The 26,452-nt window shown below is 43.8% G+C and overlaps 1 protein-coding gene across 1 annotated transcript in view; it reads right to left on the minus strand.

The window, feature by feature from the left end:
- NUTM1 (NUT midline carcinoma family member 1) overlaps positions 1-26,452 on the minus strand; it is a 370,663-nt gene that overhangs the window by 223,541 nt on the left and 120,670 nt on the right. Inside the window, exon 4 of the mRNA XM_086923611.1 lies at positions 18,689-18,936. Within this exon, the coding sequence (XP_086779737.1) occupies positions 18,689-18,936 (248 nt within the window). The remainder of the gene's footprint in view (positions 1-18,688; positions 18,937-26,452) is intronic.

Below are 26,452 nucleotides of genomic sequence, written 5' to 3' on the forward strand. Positions count from 1 at the left end.
GATACTCCTATACATCCTGTTACACACCGACATTCATCCAAAAGTTACTCACACACATATTCACATGTGCAAATAAACTATTGAACAACCATTTATTTGAATATAGAGTTATACACACACTTCCACCTTACTTCTATTGAAAATTACACATATTTATTCTCTTAAACAATCACTTATAGAAACACATACTTATTTAAACAGGAACTCTTACAATCTCTTACTCTCACATATACTCACTTATATACATCAATATTCATATATACTAGATTAAAACATATGTAGTTACTGATAAAGACACTAGTGAGACAGTCATTCACTCACTAACAAACACATATAGACACTCATCCACCCATACAGTCCTGTACATATGCTGTCTTCAAAACACATACAAACAAAGAGTCAGTCACTCATGCATCTATGTGCTAAGTAATACCCCCACCAAACCATATAGACACTCAAACTGATACTAATAAAAATATCAAATAACCCATATACATACGCATGTAGCTACTTATCAACACATGTAGCCACTTATACACAAAGTGAAACACTAATATATGTATTTAAATATTTAAACATAACTCACTAATATTTATTTTTCAGAAAGACACATATTCACTGGATGGTGTCATCAGTGATGTCATGAGTGATGTCACTCACCATGTCATGAGTGATGTAATATGTGATGTCATCAGCAGTGCATTGCACGCGCAAGTTATAGTGAGTCCGACTAACTATAACGTGGGAATTTCAATGGTTTTATATCAGTAAAATTTCCAGCTAACTATAACTGGTGTGAAACCTATGGTTTTTTCAGTGAATTTAATAGGTTTTTTAAATGCTAATTCCTAACTATAACCGGTGTGAAACCTATGGTTTTTTCAGTGAATTTAATAGGTTTTTTAAATGCTAATTCCTAACTATAACCGGTGTGAAACCTATGGTTTTTTCAGTGAATATATATATATATAAACAATATCCTGTCACCTCAGCCTTCGATGCTGCGATATCCACAGGTACAGATCGCTCGGACAAAAGGGTTCGTGAATATAGTGGTTTATTTTCTCCTCTCCACCAGCATGATGCGTTTCGGCTGTCTTACAACAGCTTTGATCACATGGCATCAAAATACCAATGGGAGTGTTTAAATACTGTGCAAATTAGGATTGACAACAAGCACCTGGTTAACTGACATAGAAAAAAATCTTTCCACTCCCCAAAATGTAATGCGGGGAAAACGGGAAATAATTAATTAACAAATCACATATAAAAACGATATTGTTAATAAGCCTAAAATCACAATGATGGGTTCCAACAATCAATTTTCGTATTGTAGATGATCAATGTTAACAATACTATATACAGCTTGTGCGCTAATATATAAAACCATAGTGATAAAATAGTGTTCTCTATTTAAAATGAACGCCACTAAAAAAGTGTCGGACATCTAGCCTCGTACATTCACAATAGTAAACTTAACTAATGTAAACATTAACTCCATTCTATGTCATTTAAAACTAGAACCCGTGCTTACTGTCAAATTTAAGTGCAAGTGCAAAAAAATATTTAAAGTGCATAGTGACTGCGCAATATCTACAAATTTTCAATAAAAGGTAAATATAAATCAATGACAAGGTGATAAACAATGGTAAAATTTGCGCTGAAATTTCATATATATATATATACACAGATGTAAACACTGAAAGACAGAAGCTGATCGTGAGAACCTTACTAAAGCCATAGTGACTGTATTCACCTGCATCTTCTTCTATTGAAGAAAATCTTTAAAGGTATAAATGCATGACCGGCTTTTGGGAACCCACACCTACTAACTTGCAGTGCAAATACTCTCAGCAATTTAAAGAAAGGGTTCTACATACAAAATGAGAAAAGCTGAGAATTTAGGACAAAGGAACAATATAGTCCATAACATGATGCCAATCCATCAATGATGAGTTCTAAGTGTAATTGGGACCAATAAAGATCACCTAGTCAAAGTTAATGATACATGTTCGGTCATCAACCTTGGTTCTCAACCTATTGACGCTAAAATGTATTGAGACCCCAGAGGCGCATTACAACAAAGAGGGATGAATGACAAGTCCCTAAAGGAAAACCTGAAGGTCCTCCCCCCTGTTCAATCCATTGGGGATCCTGGTATCTAGAAGCACGATGTACTTGCTTTCTAATTGCCTCAAGTGTCTTTCCCAGTCCCCTCCCCGTATATTCTTGGGCACAGCGTCAATAATGAAATATTTTAGATGATTCAGGTCTTTAGCATGAACCAATTCAAAGTGGCGGGCAACTGGGTATGTAACATCTGAATTAACAATCGCTCTCAGATGTTGCAGAATGCGATTGAATGCCCGTATTTTAACCCGCAGGAACACTCTAATACATATACCGCAAAATCTGCGCGGCATGTGTATAACTCTTTGATCTGTATAGGTGTAGGGTTAAAAGCTGAACAAAATTCCGAGGTGTTTACCCCAAATTTACACGCCCTACACGAGATACACTTGTGGAAGCCTTTTTTATTAGAAAACCATTTCTTTCCACTTGTTACCTCTGGACTTGTTTTGACCAAAGAGTCCCTCATAGAGGGTGCCCTCCTAAAGACAAGGGAAGGTTCTGCCGGTAACATGGGTGCTAGGCTAATGTCAGTTTATAAAATGGGCCAATGTTTCTTTAAAATGCCCCTTATTTTACGTTCCTCTGTGTTGAAAGTGGTGATCAAACTGATTTTCATCTCCTCCTTGACCCTGTCGTCAGTGCCCTCTGTGTCATTGACCCCAGCTCGATTAACCAGACAATCCTCTCTACTCCTACTATTGGCTTTCTCTTTGGCTACTGTAAGTTCTGTAGCTGAGTAGCCACGTTTCAAGAATCTCTTGAAAGCCTCGTTCTGGCATGATTCTAAATCCTGCTGAGAACTACAGATTCTACGCATACGGGTAAACACCCCATAGGGGATGCTTTTTATCAAATGACCCGGATGGGCACTAGTGGTGTGCAAAATCGAAAGGCCCGCCGTGCTCTTCCTATGGAACCTAGTTTCAAGGGCGCTGTTATGGACGTAAACTTCCACATCAAGAAATTGTATACTAGTAGTGCTTATTTGGGAGGTAAATTTAAGATTAAGGTCGTTGATATTAAAGGCTTTCACAAAGTCCCTGGCTGAATTTCCTGACCCTTTCCACACCATGCAGATGTCATCAATGAACCTCCAATAATGTGTGATGTTATTGGCAAAGCTAAGTGTGTGCCTGAGGACATGTTCCTCCCACCACCCAACGTGTAAACACGCATAGTTTGGGGAAAAGCATGCCCACATAGCCACTCCCCTTTGCTGCTGATATACTTCATTGTTGAATAAAACATAATTATTCATCAAGCATAACTGTGTCATTCTTATCAGCATGTCATTGTGATTTTTAAAACTCAAATTACGTTGGTGCAAGAAATTCCTAACTGCATTGAGGCCATCTGTGTGTTCTATACTAGTGTATAGGGTACTTATATCAAGAGCCATTAAGATATAATCAGATTCCCACTTAACCTCCTTCAATTTCATTAGGAAATGTCCTGTGTCCTTGATATAGGAAGGAAGTTCGACAACAAAGTTCTGGAGGAAATAGTCAACATATTTGGAAATGGCTTCCAAAAGGCTACCTTGGACTGAAATGATGGGTCGCCCCGGTACAGGAGATATAAGTTTATGAATTTTAGGAATGAGATAAAAAGTTGGAATCAATAGAAAATCCTTCTTTAAAAATGCCAGTTCTTGTTTGGTTAATAATCCTTCTCTGATCCATTGTTCCTTATGTACAGACTCTTTGAGGTTACGGATCTCATTGAAATTTCCTTTCCTGTAACATGATGTGTCTGCCAGGTGCCAATGGGCTTCTACCATATATTGGGTCTTAGGCCAGATGACAATATTGCCTCCTTTGTCGGCTTTATTAATGATCAAATTAGAATTGCTTCCCAATTTTTTCATTAAAATGAAATATTGCTTCTCCATATACTTAGCTTTTTTTATCTTTCTGGAGACTTTGATCTGCAATCCCTTCAGATCCTCTGTAACCATGTAATTGAATGTGTAGATAGCATCCTTGGGCATAAGGGGTATGAAGGTGGATGGTACCTTGAAATGCGTTTCACAGGATGCATTAATATTAACCCCCATTCTGTCGCATCTGACTTGAGTTGAACTGGCACCTAGGTCTTCCTCCAATGCCAATTCATGTGCAGTTTGAAAAGCTTTAATATCAGAAACTTGAAACTTAGATGAGGGTAGGGACTCATTTGTGATGTTTTTGGCTCGGTCCTGTACATTGGTTAATTTAAAGTGTTTCTTCAACTTTAACTTCCGAATAAATTTAAAAACATCAATCCGGGTCTGTACATAATTATAGGAGTTTTTAGGGCAAAAAGTAAGACCAAGCGAACAGCTGTGTTTCTGCTTTGGAGACGACAACATCCGAGAGATTTACAACCGTGGTGTCAATTTCATCATCAGAGATAATATTCATTTCAGATGTTTTGTCTTTATCTGATATCGCACCATCAGTAATTGCTTGCTTAATTTCTACCATTTCTTGCTTTTGCCTCTCTTTGCGAAGCCTCTCCCTCCGGTAATTCCTCCTTTCGTTGCATTTGTTGTTTTTGCATTTCCAGTTGTATTTCGCTGTTGCTGGGTTTTTGGTCGTAAGGTTTTGAACCTGTCCTCGATTAAAAAACCCAATTCCTCGGATGGTGCAAAGTGAGTTGGAACTTGTGCTCGCGTAGATGCCCCCGCCTGCTCGTCATCCGAACACGCACTACTGGTGTTTGAACTCAATTCCGCCTCTGAAAGACCCACTTCTGGTCCTTCGCTAGGTACTTGCAAAGTAGCTTAGGGGATGAGCGTTTGTCTCTTCATTGTGTCGTATTTCCGAGCAAAAGTGAAAATTATGCCCGTCTCATAGTCCTGTTTATCCCGGGCAAATTTATACTGTTTGCGTATGCTGATCGTTTCCTGGTGTTTAGCTAGTCTAGCATCTATGTCATCTCTGTATTTTTTGATGTAATCTTTATCCTTGTGTGTGTCCAATTCACTATTCAATGCATCAATTTGTTTTAAAATGTCATTCCTATCAGTCTCGGCATACTTTATCAATAGGCAAATCATATGTCTCGAAGCCTCCAGATTATTGGTTGCCCATTCCTTCAACATGAGGGGATTGGGGTTCTCAAAAGTTGGAGCTATGAGAACCCTCAACCCCCTCGGAACTCTGCCCACTTCTAAATACTTTTCAAGCGAGCGTTTTTCCCACCACTTATTGGTTTCAGTCCATAACAACGTTCCCAACTTTTTCAGTTTGCCCTTTAAATCGGTGCTGGAGTTACTTTCCTCCGTGGTTTCCTTATCGGTTCTCATTGCCGGAAGGTTCACAAACATTGCAGCTGCTAGTGCCTCACGGTTTTTCAAAGCCTCCCAGATCTTTTGACTGAGTGTGAGTGTTTGATTGATTCAGATGCTCCGTCCATAACCACCCCCTTTTTGTACCGCTTTTGGCCGCCATAAGTGTGGCAGGGTATGCTCAGACGTGAGTCCCTTGCTCACTTGCCACTGGATTCAAGCAAACCGGGCTGAAGACGGCTGGAATGCCAGAAGCTGGTCTTCGGAAGCTTGTTTCCGGTCCAGGGAAGACATGGCTTGGCAGTTCGGGCTGGACTGTTCCCATGAGGCACAGGGTCAGACTGATTTGCATATAGCCATGTCTGAACTGGGGTGGCAGAGTGGGCTAAAGAACGGTGATGGATTAAACCCAGATCTTTTGACTGGGTGTGAGTGTTTGATTGAATCAGATGCTCTGTCCATAACCACCCCCTTTTGTACCGCTTTTGGCCGCCATAAGTGTGGCAGGGTATGCTCAGACGTGAGTCCCTTGCTCACTTGCCACTGGATTCAAGCAAGCCGGGCTGAAGACGGCTGGAATGCCAGAAGCTGGTCCTCGGAAGCTTGTTTCCGGTCCAGGGAAGCCTTGGCTTGGCAGTTCAGGCTGGACTGTTCCCATGAGGCACAGGGTCAAACTGATTTGCATATAGCCATGTCTGAACTGGGGTGCAGAGTGGGCTAAAGAATGGTGATGGATTAAACCCAGATCTTTTGACTGGGTGTGAGTGTTTGATTGAATCAGATGCTCCGTCCATAACCACCCCCTTTTGTACCACTTAGCGGTGGAAGGAGCGCATGCATGAGCTAGCACTTCCCTGCACTCCGGAGCAACATTCAAACGTGAGAATTCATTGTACTCAGGTTCCAAGCATGCAGTTGGAGATATGCCGGATCCGGGTGGCAAATCTGTCCCTGGTTCATGGTTAGGAGGTGGGGCGGAGAGGAATCGGATCGTACTGGGAAAATAGGAGATCGGTGAACCATGGACGGCGTGGCCACCTGGGCGCAATCAGTATGATGTGACAGGGTTGGAGCCTCATCCTGTGCAACAGGCTCGGAACTCGAGGGAGCGGGGGGAAAGCGTAAGTGAATTCGTTCGACCAATTGATCGAAAACGCATTCCCGCTGCACTCTCTGTGGGGATGCTGACTTGCAAAGCGTAGGCATTTGCGGTTGGTCGGAGTCGCAAACTAATCCATTTGTGGTTGGCCCCACTGATGAAAGACATATTCTAGAGTTGGTTGGTGGAGTTCCCACTCGTGATTGTCTGCAAGTGATCTGCTGAGAGAGTCGGCAAGGGTGTTGGAGACACCCGCCATGTGAACTGCTGAAAGGTGGACTTGATGGTGAATCGCCCATTCCCAGATTGCTTGTACCTGTTTGGAAAGCAGAAGGGACCTCGTTCCTCCCTGTTTGTTTAGGTAGTGCATGCTGGTGGTGTTGTCTGTCCGCACCAGCAGCGATTGGCCTTGTACCAGTCTCCGGAAAGATTTCAGGGCGAGGAAGATGGCCAAGAGTTCTAGGCAATTTATATGCCATGTGCGTTGAATTGCAGTCCATTTGCCCTTGACCGACATCCCCTCGAGGTGTGTCCCCCAACCCTCCAAGGATGCGACCGTTGTGAGGGTGAGCGTAGGAGCTGTTTCCTGGAAGGGCTGCCCGGCGGCGATGTTTGGAAGGTGAGCCCACCATTTCAATGCTGTTTGAATGAGGGGGCTCAGGCAGATTTTGTCGTTGAACGACCCCGAGACCTGTTTCCATTGTTTGTCCAACTCCTCTTGTATGACTCATGTGAAGCCTGCAATGTGGAATCAGATGGATGCAAGTGGAGGCCATGCCCAGAAAGGATTTCAACATCCAGACTGAATCAGACTTTTTTGATCTTAGAAAAGTGACCATGTTAATAATGCGAACTTGTCGCTCCTGTGAAACAAACAACTGTGCTAGATGAGAATCGATCAAGGCTCCTAGAAAGATTCTCTGTTGAGATGGACGAAGGTGAGACTTTTCCTGATTAATAAACAGGCCCAGGGTGCGAAAAAGTGACAGGCAAGTCTGAATGTGTTGCCTTGATGCTAGATATGTCAGAGCCTCTATTAGACAATCGTCTAGATAAGGGTAAAATTGAATGCCCTGCAGGCCAAGGAAAGCTGCAACCGGAGCCATGATTTTTGTAAAAACTCTCGGTGCCGAACGAAGGTCGAATGGCAATACCTTGAACTGGAAGTGCTTCGATCTGACCGTGAAGCGAAGATATTTTCTGTGTTTGTGGAATATTGGCACATGAAAATATTGCATCTTGGAGGTCGATAGTGGATAGGAACTCCTCAGGATTGAGGTACTGTCGAATTTCCAATAAAGTTAACATTCGGAATGTTTGTGATCTGATGAACTTGTTTAGGGCTCTTAAGTCCAGAATGGACTTAATAAAAAGAAGCGGGAATAAAACCCCCTGCCCTGTTGATCTCGAGGAACCACTTCGACAGCCCCTTTTTGTATCATGATCTTGACTTGAGCCAACAGATCTTTCAGACGAGCTAGGGGCGGGCCCAGGGGCAGGCGGTTGGGGGGAAATTTTGTGAATTCAAGAACGTGTCCCTTTGAGATGACATCTAGGACCCAATGATCCGAAGTGATATGTGACCAATTATAGAGCTTTTGAGAGATTCAACCTCCAATTTTCAGAGTCGGAGAACACTGTATACTGGGAGAGTCACTGCTTTTTAGAGGTGGCACCGCCTCTGTAGTTGTTTCTTCTCCGATAAGGTCTTGAATCGGATTGGCGATTTTGAGACTGATAGTTGTACCTCTGCTTGTTGTCGCCATAGGAATGATACTGTGAGGAGGCCCGAAAATTTGAAGAGTTGCCTCTGCCACGTGCTCCCCGAAAAGGCCGCTTCCTGTATGGAGGGTTCCTAAGGAACGGGCAGTATCCGTGTCTTTTTAAATGAATTCCAGGGCATCATAGACATGTTTGCCAAAAAGGGAATCACCATCGTATGGCAAGTCGAGAACTCTCGCCTGTACTTCAGGGCGGAAAGCTGTAGATTTGAGCCAGCCTTGGTGTCTTAAAACAGCAGATCCAGCAAGTTGTCTGAATCCTGTTGAAGAAATGTCAACAGCACAATCAATAATCTCCGAAGAGATCTTCTCTCCTTCTTGGACAATTGTCTGGGCTTCGGCTCGGACGGAATCTGGAAGTTGTGTGACCAAAGCTGCAATTTCTGACCACATTTGACGGTCATATCTTCCGAGAATGGCCAGGCAGTTGGCCGCTCTAACCGTCGTGGCAGCCATGGTGGTAAATTTGTTCCCGATAGAATCTAATCGGCGTCCTTACTGGTCCGGAGGAGAAGTTAGTGAAGTGGCAGGATTACGCGACCGTTTCTGGCCCCCTGCGTGATGACTGAGTCCGCTTTTGGATGTGAAATAAGGCATGCTGGCGAATCTGCAGGCACCTTGTATTTTTTATCCAGACGTGGCAGTACAGCCGGTATGGAATTTGGCCGCTCCATAAGTTTTAGACCTTCTTTCCAAATAAAGTCAATAATTGGTATGGTATGTGTCTGCTTTAAAGGTTGGTCCTTGAAATCATATAGGAAGCAATCTTGTTGTTGCACCTCCAAGGTTAAATGGAAACGTTTGGCAGCACGAACCATTAGATTGTGGGAACTTCCAATGTCCACTGGCGGGGAAGCCAAGGGCGACGTCGGTGGTGTAGACGGCGTTTGAGCCCTATAATTATCCCAATCCACGAGGACATCATCGTCATCTTGATCTGTGTCCTGATGCACATCCTCATCATTATCTGTATCCGGATGTGGATGATCCGGTGATCTCGGCGGTACAGCAGGTATTGAAGCTGGCGTCGAAGGTTGAGGAGGAGGAGAAGTGGGCGCAGACGGAGGGAATCTGCGATTATAATCGTCCAGCATATGCTGCAGGTTGGACACCAAGGAGAACGGTATTTGCGTCATGGGTTCCTCCTGAGGCGCGTCAAGTTGATTGACATGGACGGGGAATAGAGCGCTCCCCTCTTCCTAGTCATCTTCATCGTCTTGGCACTTATTATTAAGTTCAGAGGGACTGGTCGCATGACGAAAAACATCGTCCACATAAGAACCATCATCGGAGTCCTCTCCTGCAGACTCAAATAGCTGTGCTGGAAGACTAGCACCACTAGTAATAGGACTCAAGTGTAGTGGAGCCGGACAATTGACCACTGAAGCTGTAACCACTGTAAAAGTAGTTGCAGTAGCCAGTGAATGGTGTGTCGTTGACGATTCCGTTGACGAGGAAATCGTAGATGGTATTGTCAAAGCGGGAACCGCTGACGAAGGTTTTGGATCCGTCGACGGTGGCAGTGTCTTCCCTTTATCCTTCGTCGACATAGACTTGTGCGCTGTCGACGGCTTCGTCGACGAAGAGGATGCCGTCATCAATGGTTTCGCCGTCGACGAGGCAGTCGTCGGCGAAAAAGGTATCATCGGCGTAGATGGCACCATCGACGAGGATGTCACCGTCGACGGGCTGGTCACCGTCGACGATGATGGGACCGTCGTCGACTTGGAACGCGTCGACAAAGCCTTCGTCGATGAATGCTTTTTAGTCATAGCCGTCGACGAGACAGGTTTGACGTTCGATCGGTTTTCGAGGGACGGTGTTGAATTGGTTCAAGTAATTTCTGACCGGCCGCTGGCAAGTGGTCTGGGCACCTCCGTTTTCCGCTGAAATGCCGCCGCTGGAGGTGGGGGTGCCGCAGGGTTACATCTTAAACCCTACGCTATTTAACATCTATATGGCCCCTCTGGCGGCGGTTGCGGAATCTTTGGGTGCCCAGATCATAACCTATGCTGATGACACCCAGTTGCTCTTTACATTTGATAAGGGCAAGGATTTAGATGGTCCTCGGATTAGAGACTGCTTGGGAGCTGTCTTTGCTTGGTTCCAGCGACACAGCCTAAAATGCAATTCCGATAAATCGGAATTGCTTTTTTTCGGATGCCCTCCTGATCCTGGTTGCCTTTGGATATGTTTCCACCGGATGCCGTCTCTCCCAAAGCTAAAAACCTGGGCTTTGTGATAGATGATGGCCTCGCCTTTGGTCCCCAGATCATTGGGCTGACTGGTAAATGCTTCGGCCTCCTGAAGATGCTGCGGAAATTTCTTCCGCTGCTGTCGCTGAAGCATAGAAAGATAATCGTGCAAGCCTTGATAGGTTCGCGTCTGGACTATGCGAATGTCCTCTATCTTGGCCTGCCGAAATATCTTTTGGCTTGACTGCAGATTGTGCAAAATTCTGCGGCCAGAGCCATCTTTGGTCTCCAGCGCAGAGCTGGAGCCACAGAGTTGCTAAAACAATTGCACTGGCTCCCAGTCGCCAAAAGGATCGCTTTTAAGGCGCTTACTTTTGCCTTCAAGGCCCTTCATCAGATAGGCCCTAAATATCTTCAGAAGCGCCTGGCTTTTTATGTGCCCCGCAGGACGCTACTTTCCGCTTCTTTGTCTAAAGCTTTGATTCCCTCCATTCGCCTTGCTAGAATCGGAGGACGCTCCTTTCGTTTTCTAGCGCCTCAAGGCTGGAATGATTTGCCTGTCCTGCTTAGGAAAGCTGATGATCTGCTCTCCTTTAGAAAAGGACTTAAAACCTGGCTTTTTGCTCAGTAACTGCTCTCCTGCTTTCTTCCATTCTGCCGTGTTATGTTTCTCTTCTTCCTAGGGCTCTTTGCCAAAGCGCCGGGACACTCCCAGGAGTAGCTGTGCGCTATAAAAGAGCATTTTTAACATAACATAACATAACATATGAGATTTTAATAATGGAGGAGATAGGTCTCACCTCTGGAAGAGTCGTCGACGAAGTAGACGTCGTCGTCGTAGTCTTCATTGACATTGAACATGTCGTCGTCATGGTTGGTACAGCGTCGACAGACCTCGTAGTCGTCGACGGACGCGTCGACGAGCCCGTCGACGAGCTGGCGCCCGTTTTTGATGACGAGGGCACAGCTTGGGACTGCGACGCCAGAGAACCAGGTCCCGTAGGCGTAGAGGCTGGCAGATCCCGCAGGGAGACAGTTTTAGAGACGTCGACGAGCTTCTTTTTCTTCAGAAATGGAGAAGGCATCTCTGTCTCCGACCCACGCTTAAGAGAGGCCTTAGAATGGAATAAAGACACACTCTCCATATCAGAAGCTGGATTATCTGAAGTCTTCAACTTCTGTAGCCACAGAAGGAGACGAGCCTCTCTGTCTTTCAAAGTCTTGGAAGAGAAAGTCCTGCAGAACTTACAGTTCTTGACCTCATGATCCGGATAAAGACAGTAAATGCACTTACTGTGAGGATCTTCATGAAAAAGGCAAAGCTTTCCACAAGAAGAACATGGTCGGAATAAAGATTTTTTAGTTGAAGACATCTTAAGAGCAGAAGTAGCAATGAAAGTAGACAAAAACTGAGCAGAGCTCAGGGAGACTCCCTTCACACGACGTGCAGTAGAAAATCTGAGGGCATGAGCTTCTGAGGAGAAGGTTCTAGAGGGTGCTACTGCCTGTGTTGGCTGCAATGTGGACTATTATAATTACTCTGATATGTTACAAAAGTGAATCCTCCCTTTAAGGCTTCCATGGGCCTTTGTAGTTCTATGGTACTTTTAACTTTATTTCTATACTTTATACGTATTACGTTTCATATGTATATTTATAGTTATATATATATATATATATATATTTTTTTTCTTTTCTTTCTTTATATGTATATGTATTACCTACTGGCGATCGCCACTAGGTGTATATAGTTAGGACCTAGTTTCCATAGGAAATCCACAACATTCTATTGGGAATAACTTTGGCGCCGGTTAATGAATGTACGCGATTTTCTCAAAGAAGATGGCCCATTACGCTCCGCTCCTTCCCTGAAAGTTTCGGGGGGATTCGTCAAGTGGGGGCCGAGAAAAAAGGGGGGTCCCAAAACGTGTTTTCCCCATGTTATTTTCCATAGGACGATTAGACACGGCTACAGCCCGAACCGCTGAACGGAATTACACCAAACTTGGCAAAATGGTAGGGACTGGTACCCAGTAGGGCATTTTCCATATTTGGTGAAAATCGCTCCAGTGTTTTTAAAAAAAATTAACTTCAAAAAAATATATATATCTATATGCGCGCTTCGAGCGCTTTGGGTACGCGTGCCGGTAAGTTCACCCGGCACGCCACGGAAGTGCGCGAGCGGAAAGCTGATTGACTCTCGGTGTCTGTGAACATTCTAAACGAGACACAAGAGGTGAAAAACAAAAGGGGAAAACTTTAAAAGGGGGCAGGGTAGAGATCCCCAGATCCCCTAGGTTTTCTCAGGGGGGCCTAGGAGGACCCCGAAGGGGAAAAAAGCTATTATAATTTTTTTGAAAATTTCGCGGAGTACACTCAGGGCGCGATTACATGTACGTGTACATGTGCGTTTAGCCGTACGCGTACCCTGAGCGTACCACAGCCGAAAACAGTGAAAAAGGGAGTCTCAAAACGTGTTTTTACCAATGCAATTTTCCATAGGACATCTAGCCCTTCTCAGGGGGTCCCAGAAGAACCCCAAGGGCCAGCAAAAAAAAAGTTTCAAAAACGCATACTTTTGGGACCCCCTGAGAAGGGCTAGGGGGTCTCTACCCTGCCCCATTTTTGCGTTTTCCACTCTTGTTTTGGGCTCTCTTGTGCCTCAGTTCTCCTGAGAAACAAGATGGTGGCCAACACTTCTTGGTTTGGACAGTTTAGAATGTTGACAGACGACTGCCAGCCAATCAGGAGTGCGCGCAGACTTTTCCGAGCATGGGCTGCATTGATTGGCTGTGAACACTCCAAACCAGGAAGTTTGGGCAGCCATCTTGTGCTCGGTACACTGCACAAAAGAGGCAGAAAAACAAACGTGTAGAATGCAAAAAGGGGGCAGGGTAGAAACACCCTCACCCCCTAGGGCTGCTCAGGTGGTCCCACAAGGATATTAACATATTTAAACATTATCCGCTAATAGAATTAGCATTTAGAAAACCTTGGAAAATTATTGAAAAAAAACATAGGTTTCACGCCTGATATAGTTAGGGCTTAGCATTTAAAAAACCTTGCAAATTCACTGAAAAAACTGGAGGTTTCAGGCCTTATATAGATAGGAATAAGCATTTAAAAAACCTTGCAAATTCACTGAAAAAAACATAGGTTTCAGGCCTTATATAGTTAGGAATTAGCATTTAAAAAACCTCGCAAATTCACTGAAAAACCCATAGGTTTCAGGCCTTATATAGTTAGGAATTAGCATTTAAAAAAACCATTGAAATTGCTCCTATATAGTTAGTTGTACTAACTATATTTCGCGCACCCGCAATCCACTGCTGATGATGTCACATATTACATCATTCATGACATGGTCAGTGACATCTCAAATGACATCAATGATGACATCACTGATGACATCATCCACGTGACAATCACATACACCTTTTCATACACTAGTAAAATCTTTCATCACTCTTTGTAAAATACAGAGTATCATATTTTTATCCATTGACACAGCAATACAAGTATTTAAAAACCCACTCATTGATTCCTAGATGTATACACACATCTAATCACTTACCTGTAGATTCACTCATACATGCTGTCAATGAACAATAGAACACTATCAAAAATACTTATACACCTATACCGACATTACACACTAGCACACAACCTATTCACATATGAAGTTATCCTTCTCACTTATGCAAACAATGGATCATACTTACATACTTACTTAGCTACACACTTATACAAACACCACTTTATCTATTCATTTAGATAGTAAGTCATATTTAGTATATTATAAAATCATTATTACAAGTATACAGTTATCCATACAGTCACTCACACAATCATTGAGTCTTATGTATACTTATTTATATACAACAACTGACACATACACTGCCTTTTATTTTTCTAGTTTGTTGGACATGTACCATTGAGAAATATATTTGCTCATCACCACACCCATAAAGATATTCATTCACCCAAACAACTATTAGAACATGTAGTTTTAACTTCATATATCTACTGAATCAACTATTCACACATCTTTGGGCAGTCACACACCCTCAACCGAACCACACACACATTCACTCTCCCATACAAATACTCAGTTAACTAATCAATAACTAACATAGACTTTCACATAGCTAGTAACCAACTGGAGAACCAGTTTACACAACAACTGAAAGTGATACAGATATTCACACAGTTTAGTCACTATCCACTATATTTAGTGAGACACTATAAATTGTTAAAGTCCTCTATCCAAATATTTATTTTTATATATCCACTCATACTTCAATGCAAATTGCTATATATATAATGCATATTTAAATATCGAAGCAAACCACATTCACTGGATGATGTCATCAGTGATGTCATCATTGATGTCATTTTAGATGTCATCAGTGATGTCACTGACCATGTCATGAATTATGTAATATGTGACATCATCAGCAGTGGATTGCAGGTGCGCGAAATATAGTTAGTACAACTAACTATATAGGAGCAATTTCAATGTTTTTTTTAAATGCTAATTCCTAACTATATAAGGCCTGAAACCTATGGTGTTTTCAGTGAATTTCAAAGGTTTTTTTATATGCTAATTCCCAACTATATAAGGCCTGAAACCTATGTTTTTTTCAGTGAATTTCAAAGGTTTTTATATATGCTAATTCCTAACTAAATAAGGCCTGAAAACTATGGTTTTTTCAGTGAATATATATATATATATATATATATATATATATATATATATATATATATATATATATATATATATATATATATATTTATTTTACTACTATTTTATGTACCATGGGACTCCCACTTCGACGACGGGGAATATTCAAGCATGTGAATCTATGAAAGACACCCCTAATACTGGAGAAGTACACTTCCTACCACTTGAGGTCAATGGTGCTCAGCCTCTCCCTAGTTTCTTTCTGCCCTGTGGATGAGGTCCCGGGGTTAAGGATCTTGTTTGGGTATTGGGCCTACGCACACTCCGTCCCATTTAAACATGATTGTGCCAACTCCCAAGTCCTGGACTACTCCAGAGGTATTTTTTAGCATCAGCAGTAGAGCACTATGCACTTCAGTTTCTGCCGGGACAGACTTCGCTGGCTCTCTCCTGCAGCACCATAGAGCCAATCTGAATGGGGATGTGTTGTTTTACTCTTAGTGGTGAGATCGAGCCACCAGGAGGGGTTTCTTCAGCCCTCTTGGCCGCCATTTTTTTTTTTTCCTTTGGAAGTTTGATTTCTCTTTGCACTGAAGCTCTGTGCTCAGGACCTGTCCTCTGACCTGGGCTTGGTGTTCTCTTTGGCCTAGTATCCGCTTCAGAGGCACCCAGTAGCCCTCAAGGCAGAGTTACCTCCCTGCATGCAATCTTCAGGTCTGGTGGTAACCCTGCATTGTGGTTAACCCATCTGCAGGCCTAGTCCCTAGACACTCCAGGTTAACCCTTTTAAATCAGGGTCTCCTAGCTGGTCCATCCTTCTACTGTCCATCAATAACTGTAAGGGGAACAGCACCCCTGGTCCTTGAGAGATGCATCCAGTCTAATTTGAGGGTCTTCACCACCTTAGACTGGGTCTGGTCTTCTTCCGGCTCTCCCCTGTGCATACGTTTTTAGGTGGGGGTGGGAAGTTTAAGAAGGTAGGCACCTCTGTCCTATCCTAGTATGAAACATCATCACATCACCACTGTCCCAACCCTCCCGCGCAACATCTTGGGACACTGCAAAATGGTGACTTGAAGTGGTCAATGAAAAGTCCTCTTTGAGACTCTGAAACCACACCCCTAACTGCCACAGTTGCCTGGTCTCTTCTCTCCAAAACTTCAAAGAAGGGTTCCTCTGATGGTTGGCTCCAGAGAGCTTGCTGCCCTCCTTTGTTCTACTTGGGATGAGCCCCCCCAGGCCTGATATCATCATCACAATCCAGTGCTACCCCTATCTCTACCAGGCCCCTATCTGTCGGGAATGCTTTTTGTCATCTTGCTGGTCAGCATTATCATTAACTTGACCCATGAGAAAATTCAAAACACAAATCTAATACAGGAGTTTGCTCACAGGGTTCTGAAAAACTGTAACTGAACTGTGGTGCAGATTTCGCCCCTAAGGTATAATACAATAAGCACACAATATTTTTCAGTTACTTACGCTATAAATGCCCACTCACATTATGAGACCAATCCCTGAAGACTCCCTTCTGCATTTCACAGCACCGGTGGATGCTTCAGTGCATTATGCTATGGTAGATAACACCACTGGGTTAGGAAGCTTGGTCCCGGGGTGAAGTTAGCTAAGTGTGATATAAAATTGATTTTCAGAATGTTAATGGGTAATTCGAGTGATTTTTCATTGATGGTCTTAAGACAGTTTATAGGTGCTATTTATATAAACAAACAACACGGGTGGATGTGCCCTGTTTTGTGCACTGTTTTGTGATATTTTTGCACCTTTATACATAGGGTTTTCCGCAGCCACAAATATTCATTGGATGACCATTATCTGGATGACTTTCTTCTTGTGGGCAAACAGGGATGTAGCATTTGTGAATTGGCACTGGATGACTTTCAGAGTCCAATGAGTAAACTAATTGTGCCTTGGACTCTGGAAAAGACAGTGGCCAGAGCAGAAATTTGACCTTTTTGAGTATTGAATTGGAGGTGAAGGATTACCGACCACAAAAGTTGAGATGATTTTGAAGGAAATGGTTGTGGGTAGAAAGCTGGAGTTGAACAAAATCTGGTTCTTCTGGACCATTTAAACGTTACTTGCTGAGCTGTAAGGGCAGGTAGGACAATTTGCGTTAGGTTAGGGTTTTCAATGTCAGGAGCTTTGTTGCCTCACCACTGAGCAAAATATTCTGTTGAACTGCGAGGAAACATGGCACTGTAGAAATTCTTTTTGCCTGATTTTAATGAACCGACAATGTGGATATTGGATTATGTGAGGTTGTGGCACGTGCAGATATTGTCAGATGCTGCAGGTGCAAGGGGTTCTGTCTCTTTTGGGATGGTGGGGGGTGTGAGGACTGCTGGCCAGAATACTGGTTGAGGACAGAACAGTGTTCTTCCATTGTTAGTAGCCATGGTGCTTGGAGGTAAGGACTTGGCTGACAGGAAAGTTACATTCAACTTATACTTCGAGAGTGTTGTTGCACTGGCCAATGGGCAGATGGCATAAGACCTGAGGTTTTATGACTGTTGAGAGTGCTCTGGTACTGGTGTAAAAGTCACTGATGTTGCCAACTAGAAGTTACAGGCTAACCTGATAGCAGTTTCTGGCTAGTGGAGCACAGCAGAGAGGTAATTTGTTGGCAGAATTTTTAAAAAAAAGACGTAATGATGTATTGCATTTAGCATGGGATAGATTGAGCCTAATTTATTAGAGATGACCATATCTGCTAAATTGGCTGCTGTGTTCTACGGTAAATTCTTCTGAGACTATGAGCCATGACTGGTGAGTACTGTAGGAGACTTTTTCTAGGTTGGCCAAAGGACAAAGGGTGGTAAAGGGTAGCATTTGGATGAGAAGAATTTGGGGAATAATGAGTTAGTTTGGTTACCCAATTTCTGAGGTGTTTATTTTCAGTTGTGCATGGTTTGGTTATTCCAGGGGACTTTTCAGAATCACTGTGCGCGTGATATGGGAAGAAGCTGTAGTAGCAGGAAGTATAAGAGGCCCCAGATTACTTTAGTGTTCCGTTAAACTGTTCAGGTAGTCTAAGAATGTCCAGCTGGCCAAGCGTTTTGAAATTGGGGATTTTTTTAAATCGCTTTTTTCCTAGGTTGAGTATTTTGTCATAAGAATGGCAGGTAGTTGTCTGCATTCGAGGTTTTGGGAACGGTGATAAAGAGGCGGGTTTTCTCACAATTCAGTTTGGTACACATTCATTCAGAATACCTGCTGCAGCGAAGGCAGACAGGCTTGGTTATTACTTCTATTGGCTGGTGGAAATCAGTTTACTGATGCTGTTACATTAGACCGAAGTGTTATTTAAAGTGTCTGTCTAATTCTGTTTTCCACTGATTCGATATGTTGTTAATGGGAGGCACTGGATGATTCAAGTAAGGGAATGATAGTATATGTGTTTTCAGTGAGTGAGGAAGGAGATGTTATCATGTTGTAGTTGTTCAGTGTTAATGAATGAAATGTTTTCAGCCACTCATTTTCTTGCTCATTCATTCACATACACACCTTAGACACAAACATCTGGTTGTCGCACAGCTGGTGTATGTAGTTTAGAAGTTCTGGACTGGCATCTTCGGCTTCTTCCTCGTGCTCTTCAGTCATACTTCGTAGCCCCGCCATAATCTCCATGTACTGCTCTAATGCCTCTGGTGGGACCTCCTTGGCAGCAGGAGGCGCTGCAGGCTTCGCCGGCCTCCTCTGTCTACGCTTTGGTTGGGCAACCTTGCAGGCGGACTTCTTAGGAAAGTACACTGCTGAGAAATAGGGAAGGCAAAGTCAGACTGGGTGCATGGCGGTACAAGGAGTGCACATTTACAAGCGAGGATGGTCAAAGAGCAAAGCCCTTCCAACTCCATTTGCAGGTCGAAACTGTTCCAAATAAAATTAGTGGTACTGTTTTGCTGATGTTACAAATCCATGGCAATAGGGTTAGAGTCCTTAATGAGATTAGCGGGGAGTGTCCAGACTAATGCAAGAACAAGCTTTACCTGCTTCCTGATCTGTGCCTAACGACCTTGCAGGAGTTCCAGACTAGAAAGGAGTTACAGAAGGATGGGGTTATGGCAACAGTCAGCTGCCCTGACCAGTTAAGGGTAAGAAATGGAGAGAAACCATACGTTTTTATGATCGATCCTTGCTGTAAGGCACCAAGAAAGCAAAGGGACGGATGGCTGACATAAGTCCATCTTCACCACACATACTGGAAAGGTATGGTCTGAAGAACACAGTAGGCCAGATATATTTTTATATTTGTTCCACTCCTTAGGAGCATGATTGAACTGATCAAGGAGTTTTCACTGAGAAAGATTCCCTTGCTTTTCTCCAATTTGAACTTTTCTGTTTCGGGACCTCTTTTTGGTCCACCACCTGTTGGCCAGACACCAGTCTTGTCCACCCATGTGAACAATATAGGTATTAAAATGTGTGTGTGTGTGTGTGTGTGTGTTGAAAAAAACAGAGGTTTCAGAGACGTTATAGTTAGAGATTAGCATTTAAAAAACCTTAGAAATTCATTGGAAAAACCACAGGTTTCAGGGACGGTATAGTTGAGCTGACATTTAACTTGTACAAAACAGAGAAATTCCGCCATTATAGTTAGCTGAGCTAACTATAACTTGCGCTACCGCAATGCACTGCTCATGACGTCACATATTACATCGCTCATAACATGGTCAGTGACATCACTGATGACATCTCAAATGACATCACTGGTGACATCCTCCAGTGACTGTTTCTGAAAACTTTAAGAACTATATATGCACCAAGGTGTATTGAAGAATGAGTGGGCATATGAGTGTCTGTGTGAATGATTTATTGGATGGTGACTGAGTGATTAAACATGTTTTAGTGAATGTATGGGTGAGTGACTAATCTGTGTGAATGTCTGTATCAGTCTGTTGGTTGGTGTTTAAGTTGCTGCATGGGTGGGTTAGTAGCTACATGAGTGTCTATATGGGTAAATGATCGGTTGTCTGAGTACCTGCATGGGTGCCTGAATGTCTGTATGGGTGGGTGGGAGTGTGTGACTCCCTGCATGGATGTGTGAGTGGGTGATTCTCCGGGTTTAGGGGGTCATGACTGCTCCTACAAAGGGCTGTATGGGTGAGTGAGTGTGCGTATGGCTGTGTAGGTGAGTGGATAGATGTCTCAGTGGTGTATGTGTGAGTAACTACATATGTGATAGACAGTATATGTGAGTGTTAGAGTATCTAAGTGACTGTATGGGAGAGTGAGTGATTGAGAGTGGCTGTATGGATGAGTGTGTGCTTGTGTCAGTGATTGTGAAAGAGAGTAAGTATGTGTTACTATCTGTATGAATAAGTGAGTTGGTGTGTGTGTGTATAACTGTATAGGTGAGTAAATGGCAGCGTAATTGATTCTTTGGGTGACTGACTAGGTGCCTGAGTAACTGTGTGGGTGAGTAGCGGTGTGTGTCTGTATGGATGTATAAGTGCATTTATCAGTGGCTCTATTGATGAGTGACTGTGTGTATGAGTGATTGTATGGATGAGTGAGTAGATGTGTGTGCAGACCTATGAATCAGTGAGCGGGTATGTACTAAAACTGGTATTGGTGTGTGTATGGTTTCGAGAATAGTAGTCTGTATTTTAGAGTAGTGAATCAAAAGTTATATTAGGGTGTGAGGAGGTACATCAGATATTAAGTGGATGACGTCGCAAAGGTTCGTCAAAAGATATTGGCAAATCAAAAAACTTTTTTTCTATGGAGACTAGGTCCTAACCATAACTACCTACTGGTGAATGCCAGGAAGGGAGGGGGGTGTGGTGTGGTGTGGTGTGGTGTGTGTGTGTGTGTGTTATCGATTGCGCCCATCAAAGTAGAACTACATAGGTGGTTCTACTTTGATGGGTGCAATCAATAAATTTTCTAGCCTGCTGATCACACTATATAGCCCATCATTTGTGATTGCTACGAATGACACCGCCTCCAATATAAGTGGTAAGTACCTGCATGCGTAACTGCGTCTATTCCTACACTCTTCATAAAATCCCTTATTTATGTGCAGTAAAGTCTGAAACCAAATCGCTGTACAATGCTTTCAAGCTTTACACACATCATTAAACAGCGTGGCTTTAACACTGGTGGCGGCCAGTACGACAATATCTGTTGGCGCCCCCCCAATGGCAACCTCTGCCATAGATTCCCTTACTAGCACCCTTTAACAGTGCCTCTCAAGTCTCCATAAGCACTGTCTCTCAGATTCATAATAGTTTTATAGCACCGCTCATACCAGTGTAGGATGTCAGAGCACTTTACATCACACACACACATTACACAGAGACAAGCATATGTATGTACATATGTGTTTAGGAAATGTTACATCAGACAGGACTACAAGGTGTAGGAGTGACATTTCATCGATACTGGTAGGCAATAACATTTAGGAGTCCTTATTCTGGAAAAGCACAAATTCAGAATTTAAAACGTAACATCATTGTTAAGGGTTCTCTTTAATAATAAGAATTGTTTTCTACCCAAAAGAACCCTTTTCGCAAGATTAGGATGATGAAAAACTGGACAAAAAAAAATATAGCTCTAACATATACCTTGTAGTTTGCATTCAGCTCTTTGATGACAATCAATTGCTCAACGTTCTAAATTAGGATTTTGACTTATAAACTATAAGTTACAAAAGGAGCTATCTTGCAGAAGCACTGACCTACTCACATTATATGCACTTTGTTATTTGCCTCGTACACGTTCTTAGCATCAGGCATTTTAACCCTCTGTGCTACCTTAGGATGGCTCAAAACTTCCATTAGACAAACCTCCGGTCTCTTTCCAGGAAAACGATGAATCACCAGCATTATCTTGACATTTTATTGATGCCTGAAAATTGCTGGAGGCCAGGAACCCGGCAGCAGGTGCTATAAAAATGCTAATATACTTGTAAAAATGACATCTCCACCCCAAGTCAGCGCTCGGTGCAGTGGCACTGATCGCACCGCCCTAGAGCCGGCCCTGTCATCAAAATGTTCTCACATACTTCAAACTACAGCAAACCCCTTTTCAACTACCAACCCGAAGGGTGCTAAGGAACAGGGACAGCTTTAGCTCTGTTGGCGCCCTGTGTGAAACATATTTGGCACCCCCCCTCTGCCCATGACCTCTTCCTCATGACCACTGGCAAAAACTGTCTCTCACCTCTCCATAGACACTATCCCACATCCCACATACATTTAATTTGTTTTAAAGCACAGATAAAGGCTGACTTTACTAAGAAGAATGTATATCTTCCCAAACAAACCCTTTTCAGCAACATTAGGAACAGATAACAAAAGAATGGGGTGGGAGGGACAGAACATCCTAACCTATTTTATGCAGTTTGCATGTAGCTCTTTAATGACAGTTCATATGTCACTGTTCTATATTATTGTTGTATCTTTTGAACTGTGGTGACATAAGGATCTCTGTGACAAAAGCAGTAATCAGCTCAGCTAGTCAAATAAAATAAAGATCTGTTATCTGCACGGTACGAGTTCTTTGCAGCAGGCATATTAACCCTCTTTATGGCAAGTGAAAACTGCCACTTGACAAAACTCTGATCTCTCTCTCTCTCTAGCAGGAACATTAATCGCAAGAGTTATCTTGACATTTTTAATTCTAAAACTAGACGCACAAGGAATTCTGTTGAAGGTGTTTTTAGTATAATTTTATTGCTAGACACAGCCCTCCCCCCTTGAGGTCATTGCCCCCCTCCACAGATCAGCACCAAGTACAGCCACACCAGCCACACTCTCCTAAAGCCCATCCTGCTGAGAAATCCGATGCAAATCAGATTGCTTCATGGCTTTGTCAGGTCAGTGTCTGAAGAATTTTATAAGTGAAGTTGACTCAACATTCCAGAAGAGCAAATTTAATCCAAGTTCTCTGCACGCAAGAAACAGGTGTGTAAGGTTCCGCTGCAGCAACTATACTGAGCTGGAACCCATGCAGTGGAACTTTACCATGTCATGACATGGAACATCACACCATCACAACACATAAGAATACAAACCATAACACATCACCTTCTGTATACCAAATTACAAAGTAAGATAAAAATATGAATAATGAATAACCAGCATCACCACCCCTATATAAATGTAAGAAAGAAAAGAAAAAAAAATAATGATCCCACGACAAAATCCTTAAGCCATCACGGTAAATCTCTTTTTCTACCACTCTTACCAACAGTGGCTGTTCCCCCATTGGGGCGTGGGGCGTTGCCTCACTACTTTCTCACAGTGCGAGAAGGCAGAAACATAAATGGTAATAACTACCACCATTTATGTTTCTGCTTCTCGCACAGTGTCTAGTTGGGGGTGGGCGGTCCTGCTCGAGGGCAGGGGTGAGAGGCTTGCCCACTTTTGTGCGTATTCACTGTTTGGTCGGCCAGGCCACTCCCCCCTGCCCTCGAGCAGGACCGCCCACACTCCCTTTTTAGGTCTCGCTAGCGAATGCAGCGCATGCGCTGCTTTGCGAGGCTCTATTGCTGCCACTTTCTGTCCCAAAGGGAAACAGGAGTTGGCACGCGCGGAAAGGAGATGTGCACGCATACGGACAAGAGATGTGCACACGCCTAGAAGGACTGCATCTACTGTGATGCTCTTGGGTTACACCCGCTGGTGAGGTCAGTAGTGAGCGACCCATTGACTTTGCACTTATATATGGTTCCCTTGAACCATTTGAGCTGACGAGCTCGGACACCGCTCCTACGTGCCTTGAGTGGTACCATACCTGTGAATACTTTGGCAGCCTGCCCAGCAAACCCTGAAGAAACCTACACTCTGCTGATGAGGAACAATAATTCCGAAACACCGGTGTACAGAGTTGGTGCTGCAACTTTGCTTTCTACACTTACAGAGCTACGAAAGGCGCACACGCCTAGAAGGACTGCCTCTACCGTGATGCTCTTGGGTTACACCCGCTGGTGAGGTCAGTAGTGAGGGACCCATTGACTTTGCACTTATATATGGTTCCCTTGAACCATTTGAGCTCACGAGCTCGGACACCGCTCCTACGTGCCTTGAGTGGTACCATACCTGTGAATACTTTGGCAGCCTGCCCAGCAAACCCTGAAGAAACCTACACTCTGCTGATGAGGAACAATAATTCCGAAAAACCGGTGTACAGAGTTGGTGCTGCAACTGTGCTTTCTACACTTCCAGAGCTACGAAAGGCACACACGCCTAGAAGGACTGCATCTACCGTGATGCTCTTGGGTTACACCCGCTGGTGAGGTCAGTAGTGAGCGACCCATTGACTTTGCACTTATATATGGTTCCCTTGAACCATTTGAGCTGACGAGCTCGGACACCGCTCCTACGTGCCTTGAGGGGTACCATACCTGTGAATGCTTTGGCAGCCTGCCCAGCAAACCCTGAAGAAACCTACACTCTGCTGATGAGGAACAATAATTCCGAAACACCGGTGTACAGAGTTGGTGCTGCAACTTTGCTTTCTAGACTTCCAGAGCTAGGAAAGGCGCACGCGCCTAGAAGGACTGCATCTTCCGTGATGCTTTTGGGTTACACCCGCTGGTGAGGTCAGTAGTGAGCGACCCATTGACTTTGCACTTATATATGGTTCCCTTGAACCATTTGAGCTGACGAGCTCGGACACCGCTCCTACGTGCCTTGAGTGGTACCATACCTGTGAATACTTTGGCAGCCTGCCCAGCAAACCCTGAAGAAACCTACACTCTGCTGATGAGGAACAATAATTCCGAAACACCGGTGTACAGAGTTGGTGCTGCAACTTTGCTTTCTACACTTCCAGAGCTACGAAAGGCGCACAGGCCTAGAAGGACTGCATCTACCGTGATACTCTTGGGTTACACCCGCTGGTGAGGTCAGTAGTGAGCGACCCATTGACTTTGCACTTATATATGGTTCCCTTGAACCATTTGAGCTGACGAGCTCGGACACCGCTCTTACTTCCCTTTCGTGGTACCATACCTGTGAATACTTTGGCAGCCTGCCCAGCAAACCCTGAAGAAACCTACACTCTGCTGATGAGGAACAATAATTCCGAAACACCGGTGTACAGAGTTGGTGCTGCAACTTTGCTTTCTACACTTCCAGAGCTAAGAAAGGCGCACACGCCTAGAAGGACTGCTCTTGGGTTACACCCGCTGGTGAGGTCAGTAGTGAGTGACCCATTGACTTTGCAAGAGATGTGCACTCCGTTCGCGTGCACATCTCCTGTCCCCAGAGGCTGGCAGCGTGTGTATCGCGTGTTTTCAGTTTCCCTCCCCCAATCGGCTCCACGGAGCCAGCTTGTTGTCATATTCTATCAGCTCACGTTTTCCCTACTCCAATGTGCATTTTGCAGTCTCAGTTTAGTCACAATTAATATTGTTAGTTGGAAGTTCCAGTGTTATCTTTGTTGCTTCATTATCTTTATTTAAAGTTTTTTTTTAATGGAAGCTATGTGGCCTTGTCAGAGTGCACGTTCCAGAGGGCGTGGGGGTTCAGTGGTCATGTCCTGGAATGCCAGGCAGATGGAGCGTACAGCAGGAACAGTTGATTCTATCTTATCTGCCCTTTTCGCGTAGATTGCTGGGGTAGTATAAGTGCTGGAATTCTCTTCGGTACAAGTAGGCCTCCCTATTTAACGATGTGCACGTTACACCTCTCGGTTATGAGAAAGCAGGTCTCTCGTGATTCGCCCATCATCACCGGTCTCTTCAAACTAGTCAATCACCCATGTCACTGAGGAGGGAGCGTTCATACCCTGCACAGCACCTCCAGACACACACCACCATGCACACACAAACTTGCCATCAGCACCCTACATATAAAAGAGCACAACTATTTCAGCATTTACTCCACCGTACCGAACCTCCACCCACCTCCAAACACAAAAGGCAAACAAAATTGTACAAACAAACCAAAAAATAAGGCAGGGTCTGCTGTTTCCCAGTTACTGCTGTCGCATGGAGCACTCTCCCTACAATACCATGCAACAGAGGTGTAGAAATGCCACTGTCTTGTAATTTGTGACTGACTATGTCTTGCTCGCCCTGAAGCCACTACTACAAAGTATCTGCACATCCCTGGCTGTGACGCCAAGCAACATTACAACAGCAAACAACACCCTAAGACACATCCCCCTTACAGTCACCACAGGCACGGGGCACACTCATGCTTGTTACACACTGCACCACAACAGTATAATCGCATGTATTCAGAATCCCAACCCAAAAACCCGCCGATGTGCTCTCACCTTGCAGCCATCACCGGCACAGACTCGTTCCCAAAACAG

This window comes from Lissotriton vulgaris, chromosome 5 (assembly GCF_964263255.1).
Source record: "Lissotriton vulgaris chromosome 5, aLisVul1.2, whole genome shotgun sequence".
NCBI classification, from domain to species: domain Eukaryota; kingdom Metazoa; phylum Chordata; class Amphibia; order Caudata; family Salamandridae; genus Lissotriton; species Lissotriton vulgaris.